General features: G+C 37.3%; 1 protein-coding gene across 3 annotated transcripts in view; it reads left to right on the top strand.

Annotated features, from left to right (window-relative positions):
• szt2 (SZT2 subunit of KICSTOR complex) overlaps positions 1–12,073 on the top strand; it is a 153,056-nt gene that overhangs the window by 91,637 nt on the left and 49,346 nt on the right. For 2 of the 3 annotated variants that reach the window (XM_079882931.1, XM_079882930.1), the window contains exons 51-52: positions 3,132–3,182; positions 9,756–9,932. In XM_079882931.1, the coding sequence (XP_079739057.1) occupies positions 3,132–3,182; positions 9,756–9,932 (228 nt within the window). The remainder of the gene's footprint in view (positions 1–3,131; positions 3,183–9,755; positions 9,933–12,073) is intronic. The other variant, XM_079882932.1, reaches the window with a different exon arrangement.

Genomic DNA, 12,073 nt, shown 5'->3' with positions numbered 1-12,073 from the left:
ATCTTGTTCCTGAGGTCCTGAATAACACACACTTTGCCTGTTTATCTTGCCAAAATTTCGTGAGTTTTATTCCTTCCATCAGTGTTTGCTGGCACAGTTTCTCTCAATCTCGCTAGATTTGCTGACTGGTCAGTGTTGTTTCGTTTCAGCATTATTAAAAAGCAAGCACATTTCTGTGTTTACACCTGTGCGGTGTGACTGAGCTCCTCCAGCCACACACACATCGCTTTTACCGTCTTATTCATGGTTTTAATTCATCGCTCAAACGAATTCAGTGTTCCTGGATCTAAGTGTACACTAATAGGTCTTAGTATAGGTACTAATAGATCGACTGTCAAAATGCCGGCGGACACTTACAGTGAGTTGTTCAAAACCTTTCTTTATTATTTATTTCTTCCTTCTTAGTGTTTTAAAAAGAGAGATTTTGATGCTATCATAGTCGTGCCCCATGCACTCCCATTCAAAAGGCAATTTGACCGAAAACGAAAATACGGTCAAACTTAAAAGTGGCGTTTCCATTCTAATTATGCTTTTAAATGAAAGTTTGCCTCAGGTAGATTAACAAAAAGAGCCTAGGTTGCATTTTGGCGACAGTTAAGGCCCTTTCACACCGGATGCGTAACGAAAAAGCGAAACGAAAAAGCGAATAGTTCGTGTGCGAATAGTTCGCGTCAAAACCATTCACATCAGCCGCGACGCGAATTTGCGACGTCTGTGACGTTCAGAGCTTCAACATTCCAAAACTTTCGCGCCGACCGCTGAGAAAACATGGACACTTCATCATCGTCATCCAGTGAGTGAAGACGAGCTTTTCATTTTCTTTAAAAGACAGAAAAGAAGGTTTTGGGTGCACCCAATCTTAAAGAACAGAGTCTGAAGGGGAGTATGCTAATGTGCACAGTTTTTTTTGCGTCTTCAACTAAACACAGTGCGTTTTGTAATGTCACTAACTTACACATTACATGTAACACACGAAGTAAGTTAAAATCATTCGACTAGAAACTGTAGATATCACACAAAGAATGTATAGTATACTAAAAGCAGCCCTAAATAGTCTCACTACATTTTGTTACGTTCAAAGTAAACACGGTCTCTGTCTCTATCTTTGACGATAATAGTGTTAGCTTTCTATCCCAAATGTAGTTTAGCCTGCTAGCCTACACAGCACAGGACTATACAAGGACTAAAACTATCACATACTCACAGTCGAGATAACCGAGTTGGTTGGCAATGCTACGCCACACATTGTCTTTCAAATCGTTGTCCTTGTAGTATGTGATTGGCTGAAGCCTTTTCTGTCGCCGCAGCACATCCGCGTTCGGTGTGGAAGCACTCATTACACAAACAGCTGATCAAAAAATAAAACCATCGCTCCATTTATTCGTGCGTCAAAATCGCGTCCAGTGTGAAAGGACCTTTATCCTTTAACTGACTGCAAAATAGGTGTTGAACTTCTTTAAGTTGAAAATTACAGTACAGTTTAAAAAATTTGGCCTTTAGAGATAACATTTCATTTTAAATCTTATCTGAAATCTGCATCCGACCCCTTTAGGTCCTCAAAGCGGGGTGTTTTTAACAGTCCTTTGGTGGAAAGTGGAAAGTTTGTGAGTGCTTTAACAGCAGCGGAGGGGAGGCTCCAGGTCCGTCTCATTAACGTGGTTAAGGGTCTTTAACAAGCCTCTTAGGGTCCTAATATGACTTGATCCCAAACTGCAGAGAGATAATTGTCAGGAGGAGACGGCAGAAGTGGGAGCAGCTTCGGACTGGAGCCACAGGGTTCCTCTCCTCTTCTCTCCCCAACACTAATGAACTGACAGTCCCAATACCTGGAAGAGCTGCTCCTGAAGATCTCCTAATGCACCCGCTATTAAAAGAGCCATTACTGGATGCTCTTCCACCATTACAGCTCCTGCACTTAATCAGAATGTAAATAAAGGGCTTTGTGGCTCCTGGAATTGTCTACTTGTGGGGTTATTGATGCAGGATGACAGTAATATCAGTTCCTGAGAGGTCGGAGCAGCTCCTCCGGGGTTTTTAAAGGCAGGACTTCACTGAGATGTTCACTATTATCAGCCTGACCAGTGCAGTGTGGATACGAAATGGGTTTGAATATCCCACAAGCCATTACATGTCCTGGGATGACTCAAAACATATCCTACGCAAGTACATTAATCAGTGTTATTTTAGCATTATTTATATATTTCATATTTTTATTTTATATTATTTTATTGTATATATAGATTTTTTTATTTTATTATTATTATATTTATTATTATTATTATATTTTAGTAATTTTTCTGTGCTTTAATCATTTTATTTAGATTTTAAAATATATATATTTATTAAGGTTTGAATTATTTTGGTTTTAGTACTTTTAATAGTTTTATTTAATTTACTTGCCAAGGGAACATTTCTAATGTTTGTTTGTTTAAGTAGGTTTATCAACTAATATTCATATTTTATTGAAAAAAAAAAAAAAAAAAGTTTAGTTAATAACAACACTGATGTTAATGCAGGCAATTTAATTGGAATTTGCATTTGAATTTTACCTATGTTCATCTTCCTGTTTCTCTTCATCTCTCTCAGTAGTTTTCTGAAACTGTAGTTTGCCAAGCAACTTTAATTTATTTAAATCATTATTCATCTGTTACAAAAACAATTAGGATGCCGATTACAGTACCTGATTCAAACTTGAACACCAATGTACTCTGACATAAAGTTACATTTGTGTCACATTGAAAGGCCTTTAAAAATAATGTGTCATTTTAAATCTGATCTAAAATCTTTAGATTAAGATTTTCAAACCAAAGAGGTTTTTAGCTGTGTTTTACGTGAACCCCATGAATTTTACATAAAGGACTTTTGCGAGCAACATTAATTGATGACTTGAATTGCTTAAAAATCTTAAAACTGGTTAATTGAAATAAACACTAGTAAACAGATTTTCTGACGCTGTGCTTCTCAATGCTGCTTCAAAGAGTTTAGGGCTGCGAGTGACACAGGAATCGCACACTGCAACTTTAAGTTGGTGCAGCTACTCTTAGCTCCCCAACACTGCTTATTGGTTGATCATCAATGTTGATTTGTCCCATTCATTGTTTCTGTCCTGTTGGGTGTCTGTTGTGCCTCAGGTACAATGTCGGACCTTGTTCAGAATCTCTTCCCAACCTCTCAGTTTCAAGGTATAAGACCCTCCACCCACTCCACTGTTGTGCTGTGTGCCCTGTGGCGCCCCCACTGGCTGCGTGTGGTACTGCATGGTCACATGATCACAGCTTAAAGGGGTAGTTCACCCAAAAATGAAAGTTTACTCACCTTCATGTCATGTCATGTTTCCATCCACCTATTTTTATACCCATTTTGGGATATAACATATAAAAACGCTACATGGAAACGCCAAGATGTGCATAAGTTCTAAAAATGCACATAAAAAGCATATGATAGAAAACATGGGCATAAACAACAATGAAAGCACATTAACCGAATAAATTCTTTGTTGCTCATTAAAAAGTTGTTACTTTGCACGATGGGATGGCAAAACTGGACTAGAAGGAAAAGTTTAAAACACTCTCTATAGAGCTACAGTATAGAGCTTAAAAAATCATAAACAAGCATCATAGAAGTTGTCCATTTGACCTGTGCACTATATTCCAAATCTTTTGAAGCCATTGCATAACTTTATATAAGGAACTGATGGAATTTGAATCGGTTATTTGCTGAAAATCTCATTTTCCTTCATGTTCAGATTGAAAAATGGGAAACTGGACTGTTTTTTTTTTCATCACAGATTGTCTTGCACCAATATGCAGATGCATATAAGACAAAATAACTTGTAAATGTATGTTTATTTTTAAATTGGGTGAACTGTTCCTCTAAGCTGGCTGCCCAATTACCAACTCAAAACACCTTGCTAATGCTAGGAAATGTTGAATGCTTCTGGCGCATATTAAAACAAATGTTTGCAGTCAGTCAGTGTGAAGTTCACTGAGAAAAAGAGCATTGTGCGAACGATCCCCGATTGACATCTTGCAGTAGTATTGCAATATGTGCCTTTATGTTTGCTTAGTTAGAAAGTATCAAACAACATTTAAGCTGCAGACAATAGGGCTTGTATGTTTCTCTGTGTGAAAGGAGCTCATTGGTTCATTGTTCCATGAAGCCACAACGACAGTAGCTGTCACACAGACAGGGCTGTTAACATTCACCCGCTGACTGACTCCATCACGAACACGATCATTTTCAAACACTGATGTAAATGTAGCTGAAATCTGAGGCGGAAAACAAGAATGGGCCTCTAGCTTCAGTGCGTTCATGTGTTTGATAGGGCTGGGAGAAAAAATCGATTCACATAGCTACACGTTTTTTTTTTTTTTTTTTTTTTTTTACGATTCTAAAATCGATTTTTTTTAATTCCAGAATCGATAGTAATTCAAATTCAATTGCTTTATTTGTGTCCTTGCTTGTAGACGAGGTTGACAGAAGTTAGTCACTTTCGTTCCAACCGAGGATGAAATGTGTCGTCATCTTTGAGTGTGTCGAGAGACGTAATATCACAAGTGGACAAAGAGACGTGAGACTGAACGCACTGAAAAGCCCTCGCGCTGCTCATATACTGAGAGAGAGATAAGACAATAGAGCTGCACCATTCATATTTAAAAGACTGTGATCTCCATTCAAACACACACGCAATCTTTCAGTTCGTCTGTCTATTAAACTTTGACAAAATCATATCGCAACATTCAGATCTGTGTTGGCGCTGACCCGGTGAGAGTCGTCATGAAACGGCTTCACAAACTTTTCAACCTTCATTATTTCTGTGATGCAATAGTTCAAATGATCATAGAAGTACTTGGATAAAAGTTTGAAGTTCAAATATGAACACTGATGTCTACGATAGCGATCAAAATCAGCTTTTGATAGAAACTTGGTGCTTAAAATAACGCATTTATCGATGACATTGTTTCTGTTAAAAATGTTTTTGTTATTGAATCATTTATTAAAGAGAATGTAGTATTGTATGATGCTTCTGAAATAAAAGTCAGAAAGATGTGATGATTTGTTTTTGTAAATATGACTCATCTTATACATCATGTACAGTCTGTATAAGTGTATGATTTAACTTTTCCCGATGGTCTAGTGTTAAAAAAATGCAATATATTGCAATATAAAATCGCAATACATATCGTATCAGCACCCAAGTATCGTGATAGTTAGTTTTAATATTTATTATGAGTTGTATTATTTGAGTTATATAATAGTGTACCTTTGCATAGTAGTGTAACACAGCAGTGATATACAGTATATGATAATTTTTTTTTTATGCAAATAACAAAGAGCATTTTTACAGCATTAATCTTAGTAGTTTTTTGTAACTAGTAACTGTTAATTATTTTTCATGCTAGTTCAGTATGCAATTAATATTGTTGACAAATGTTTTGAGTCGGTGCAATTTTTTTTAATGTTTCTGAAAGTTTCTTAGGCTCACTAAGGCTGCATTTATTTGATTAAAAATTTATTTATGTTTCACAATATTACTGTTTTACTATATTTTTAAGTACATTTTAATCACTTTTTTTATGAATAGACAGTTCAAAAGAACAGCATTTATTTGAGATGGAAATCTTTTGTAACATTATAAATGTTGTTACTGTCACTTTTGTTTAATTTAATGCTTCCTTTATTAATTAAATTAAATTAAATAAAAAATCAAATTAATTTCTTCCAAAAAAAAAAAAATCATACTGACCGCAAACCTTTGAACTTATGTATAATTTAACATAAACTTAAGAAATGTTAGTTCATGTTATCTTTAACTAATGTTAATGTATAAAACTGTAAGGTGAACTTATAGTGCTACTGTATAATCTTAAGTGATGCATCACGCAAAGACTGTTCGTGTTTTCGTAATAAATTTAAGGTATCTTTCGAAACAACCCTTCAAATTTTGCAAGTATTGCTGCATTTATTCTTCTCATTGTGTAATGCAGTTTACAGTATTTTTACTTTGTTAAAATGATCACTTTGTACCGTGCAGGCCCGGAGTGGGTAATCGGGAGAATCGGGAGAATTCCCGGTGGGCCGCTTCACTTTTGGGCCGGGCGAGGAATTTTTATTTATTTATTTTTTTTCACATTTCAATGTCACGTTAGTTATATTAGGCTACACACTTAGCGCCTACCGATAGCTGGGCCGGCCCTACAGTAACGGTACGCGTCAGGGAGGATGGATGGGAGGAAGAGGCCAGGAGGTATGGAAGCTTTGTTTCCGCCACAGAATAAAACATTTTAAAAGATAATTGCGACTTTTTATCTCACAATTGCGAGTTTACATCTCGCAATTCTGACTTTATTTCTCAAAATTGCGAGATGTAAGGTCAGAATTGCGTGAAATAAAGTCGCAATTGCGTGTTAAGTCAGAATTGTGAGATATAAAGTCAGAATTGCGTGAAATAAAGTCGCAATCGCGTGTTATAAAGTCAGAATTGCGATATGGAGTCAGAATTGGGTGATATAAAGTCGCAATTGCTTCTTATAAAGTCAGAATTGCAAGATATAAATTCAGAACTGTGTGAAATAATGTCGCAATTGCTTATAAAGTCAGAACTGCAAGATATAGAGTCAGAATTGTGTGATATAAAGTCGCAATTGCGTGTTATAAAGTCAGAATTGTGTGAAATAAAGTCACAATTGCTTAAAGTCTAAGTGAATTATTATTTAACCTTTAGGCTACATTATTTGTTAACCCATGGTATTAATACAAACTACACAATAGAACGAGCTGAACTGTTGCTTCATTTATCCAATTTAGAAAAAGTGCTAATTTGGAATTCCAGCATGGAAAAAGTGGGCCGGTCTTGGGCCTGAAACTCCCGGGCTGAAAAGTGGCCCCACTCCGGCCCTGGTACCGTGTATACGAGATCAGATTTTTACCGTGTATACAAGATCATCTCATTCACACTCTCTGCCGCTGTCGTTATAGATCAGAAAGTGACTTCCGTGATGGGCTCTAGGGCTTCAGTCAGACAGAGAGTCCAGCAGAGATTGAACGGCCCTTCTCTGTCTTCATGTAGTCTCACTGGAGCGCAGGGGTCACGCCACACTACATCACACCTCATCAAGTGCTCTTAAAAGATCACAGCTAATGGAGTTTTAGATGAGAGGGCAAAGAGAAGCTGCTCATTGATTGGCACTGCTCTGAAAGCAACACGAACTTGCATTGTGAATCACATTCTGACACATTTCAGAAACGCGATGATGCAGGAAATTGAGCTTGCTTCGATGGAAGCATTGATGTACTTGTGTATTGTGTGTTTCAGACCAAATGCAACCACATGCATCCAGGCCGCGCTTGTGCAGAATGCATGCACACTTTGCACATGGGTGATTTATCTCAGGTGATTGTGTGTGCAACGCATTAGCATCTGATATCTGGCATACACACACACACACACACTTACACATCGATCATGCTTTAAACCGCTAACGGCATGCGCTAATACAAGCAGCTGGATAAATCCCTGCTCGCGCTCCACTGTTTGCTGCTAATGCCTTTTAATGCGACCGCCGCTCTGTTTGCGAGGCTTTCTTATAGCCACAACCACTGGAGCGAAGGCGCCATCGATCTCTGAGAATCTAATGATGGAAATCTCTTTCTTTCTGCGCTTATCAGAGCCGCGGCTTCACGCTGTAAACAGCACAACCGAGTCAATACAACAGCAGAAAAACCCATTTAAAGGATTTATGAGAGTTTGTACTCCAGTAGAGGCATTGTTTTTCTGAAATATAGTCGTGTTTCTATAATTTAAGGGTACATATGGGTGTTTCTTCAACTGTGGGCACTTTCATCCTTGTGGACTTTTAGAAATTAAACTCTCTTAAAACTTTATACACTTTTTAAGCAAAATTGGCACATTTTTTGTAATTTTGTTATGAGCTTTTGCCATTTTTTTCTTACATATTTCTATTTCTACTTTAATTTTTGTAATTTTACCTCTTCAACTTAAATATACTTATTTCAGCAAGACAACGTTTTAAAGGTTTTTTTTAAGTTTAAGTTTTTCAGCTGATATTTTTATAAAAATTTGATTTCAACGTTTTCTATTGCTGAAAACTATTTTTGAATACTTTTAGTTTTATTCAACAAAAACAACACTGTTTTGTTATAGTGTTTTGTGGTGAAAATGACAGTTGTGGAAATGGTTTTAATCAGTTTTAGAAGAAAATGTCAGACTAGCTGACCAGCTTATTTCATAGCAAGCATTTTATGGACCCAAAATAAAATATTAAATAGGGATGCATCATCGGCATTGGCCGATTAAAGCAATTATTTTCACTGTTAGCCATTGTCTGATTGTTTAAAACAGCCGATGATCAGGGTTGATTATATCCTGTCATTCAAAATGGGTTGGAAAAAGATGTCAGACTGCAACTTATACTGTGTGTGAAGAAAATGTGTGTTGTGTTGAATTTATGGCTACAATAACACATTAACAGTTGAAAAATAGCGACGTCAAAGCAGGCTCTATTTGATCCTACGTCCCGTAGTTCAAGCCAGGGTTGCCAGGTCTGTGCTTATTCAGTACACCAAACATTATTTGTAGAGTGCCCCATCCAATAATCGCAAAGAGCTTCATGCTTTGTAACTTCTGATAAGCAACAAAGTCTCAGCTTTCAAACTATGTCCATTTTATTATGAAATTCAAACAATAAATGGCGTTTTGATGGTCTTAAATGTGACGTGACAGATCGCTGTAGTCTTTTCTTTCTCTTGAATACAAGTAAATATATAAATGCAGTTGAATGTAATAGTCTGGACTCTGTTGTTAGTTTTAACCTCTAATATTGTGGTAATGTACCGAATGAGAGGGTTCCCGATATAGTTTACCATTAGTTGGGACAGATTTTTTTACATTTAATCATTTAGCGATTTTATCCAAAGCGACTTACAAATGAGGAGAGAAATAGGAGCAATCAAACTCGCAATAGGACAAAAATATGCAAGTGCTGTGACCCTTCCCAGTTTAGTCTAACGCTGTGTACTTTTTTTTTTTCTTGAAAACATTAAAACTATCTGCATATATCATTCTGAATAATCAGCTATCAGTATTGGCAGAGAAATTTAGTATCGGTGCATCTCTACTATTAAATTATATTTTCACACTTTTTGCATAATTTGACTAAATTACAGCTTGAATGGAAATTACAGCCCTGACGACTAGCTATATAACTGCACAACTTTTGAAAAACAAACATTATTAAAACAAAGTTGTTGTTTTTAAGGGAAATCATAATTTTTTAAACACATACAATATCAAATAAATCTTGAAATGTTTTGTTTATTTCACTTTTTGTTAACATCATCATAGTTTCATGATGCTTTTTCATATTTTAATATTGAAAGGCTGTGTCTGTCGAGGGTCATCAGATCTGTACATAAAAGGCATTTGAAAAAGAAGCAGTGTAATAAATGATGAGGATATGTTAAAAAGTTTAAAGACAGATTTCATGTGACCTTCATATAACAAAAAGAAGAAAGTATCTTTTAATAAAAATCATCCCCTTGAGCACAGAAAGTGGCTTTGTTTGAAGAGACACAAACATATCAGCATGCGTCTCTATAGCAAACCCCCGTTTGTCTTTCAGCACTAGCTGAATTTATTGCTTTCATGCATCATTTTTTGCATCTGTTCTCTTTAGTTCTCTCTCTCGCCTCCATCACTTTCTCCTCTAACCGTGTCCACTTGCTGCGCTCCCCAGGTATCGCCTGCATCGCGCTGTCATTCGTGGACGCTAAAGGCTGCGCGCTGCAGGTTCCCGCTCAGGACACCAGCGGACCGGCTCTCAAAGCTGACGTTTCCACCATCTCCCTCCAGCCAGACCAGTTTGAGGCCCTGACGACGGTTGTTAAGGTGGACTCTCTCAGCCGGAGCTCAGGTTGGGAAGCTTTTGCAATCAAACATTAGTTCATGTGCCCTCATAATCTTGAATCAGAATAACTTCCCCTCCCTCTTGCAGCATCTCTTCTCTTCTCTGATGACGAGGGCGGGGCAACCTGTCACTCACATGAGATCCACCAATAGAAAACCACGACCATCCAACCATCTAATCAATTCCCTTGATGTCGTTAACACACGCCAAATGCGGATGTGTTTTAGTGGTGGCTCTGAACACAGTCATCACTACTAGCCACTTTGGCGGGTTGAATTTTATATATAATATATACACTTTTCAATTGTAGTCTTCTAAAAAGGCATCGGAAATAATAAACTAAGTGCAATGTAGTGTTGTCAAAAATATTGATTTTTCGATACCTATTGATACTAAAATACTAATTTTCCGCAGAATTGACCTTATTCACAGCAGCGCCATCTTTGATTTTAAATGGGAATGAAAGCGAGGCTGTGAGGGACCGACAGTGCATCTCTTCAATGGGCTGTACTGTTATTTAATGTGTTTTTGGATTGTTCTGGTCATGAAACACTGGAAAAAATATCTTTCCAAGAAATTTCAGTTGGCAAAAAACTCCCGACAATATAAGCTGTGGAAAATTGTAAGTAATCGAGGAGCTTTATACAGCTTTTTAGAGCGGATGGCATTGGAAACAAGGCAAGACTATCCCTCACAGCCTCACTTTCATACCGGTCATGGCGCTGCTCTGAATAAGGTCTATAGATGCACGAGACCAGCTGCGCTTTCTCGCAGTTACACACAAACCCGCCTCCTCTCACTCACTCGTTTTATTTGCTCCGGATGAATATTGTTGCTGTTACAGGGCTTGAATTTCGGTGTGGGATTGCACATATTGCGCATAATTTTACTCATTCCCGCAGATTTTGTGCTCACACACCCAAAGTATGCACACATAAAGCCGCCTCTCAGTGCTTAGAGTTTTTTTTTTGCTGCTTAATGCCCATAAACACTCAAATACACACAAAATAATGTCAAAATTGGCGAGTATTCACGTAAACATAGTCAGTTATGTTTCAAGTGAATTGAGAAAGAAAACTCATGTGTAACAGTATAATGGATCCATGCGTCAGATCTTAAAGTGACAGGAGCCTAATAAACCTGCTGACAAATTATGAGATAATATAAAAAAATATCTATATGGCAGTTTTTCCCCGTGGTGGTCAAAATTGTGGCCAGTGAAAATGCAGTGGCTAGTAACTTTGAAAAACCACTAGCCATAGTGACTGGTGAGCAAAAATGTTAAAGTGTTTGTTCACCCAAAAATTTTAATTCTGTCAGTAATTACTCACCCTCATGTTGTTCCAACCCCGTAAGACTTTCGATCATCTTCAGAACACAAATTAAGATATTTTTGATGAAATCAATATCTGCCATCTCAGAAAAGTTAGTAAAGACATTGTTAAAATAGTCCAAGTGACTACAGTGGCTCAACCTTAAGTTCATCAAGCGACGAAAATACTTTTTGTGCACAAAAAAAAAGATGACTTTATTCAACTATTCATTTTTTTCTGTGAGCCTCTGAGTGAGTTCACGTAGTGTAACAGTATTTTTGTTGTTTTTGTTTTTTTAAGAAAAGTATTCTCATCGCTTGATGAACTTAAGGTTGAGCCACTATAGTCACTTGGACTATTTTAACGATGTCTTTACTAACTTTTCTGGGATGGCAGATTATTGATTACCTAGCAGCCTATGAAGGAGTGAGACGGCTCTCAGATTTCATCAAAAATATCTTAATTTGTGTTCTGAAGATGAACAATAGTCTTAAAGGACAAGCATCTTTTGCAGCGATTTTTGTGTGAGCATATCAGTGAACACCCCTGACCACTTGGTGAGTTTCACGTCTTTGTAAACGAAAGTTTTATGCGTTTTAGGAAGGATCGTTCCAGTGCACATATGCAGCCATTCTGGAGGTGGGGGGGGGGGGGGGGGGGGGGAGCGAAAGAAACCTAAAATTCTCGGGACAGCAGCATGTGTCCAAATTTCAATCTTAACCGTTCTATTTCATCAGAAACGATCTGTAAACAGGGCTTTAAGTGTAAAATACCGAACTTGTCCTTTAAGGGGTTGGAGCAACATGAGGGAGAGTAATTACTGACAGAATTTTC

This window comes from Squalius cephalus, assembly GCF_949319135.1.
Source record: "Squalius cephalus genome assembly, chromosome: 10".
In the NCBI taxonomy this organism is placed as follows: domain Eukaryota; kingdom Metazoa; phylum Chordata; class Actinopteri; order Cypriniformes; family Leuciscidae; genus Squalius; species Squalius cephalus.
The sequence above is the reverse complement of the archived record's forward strand: the minus strand, read 5'-3'. Positions and strand labels throughout refer to the sequence as shown.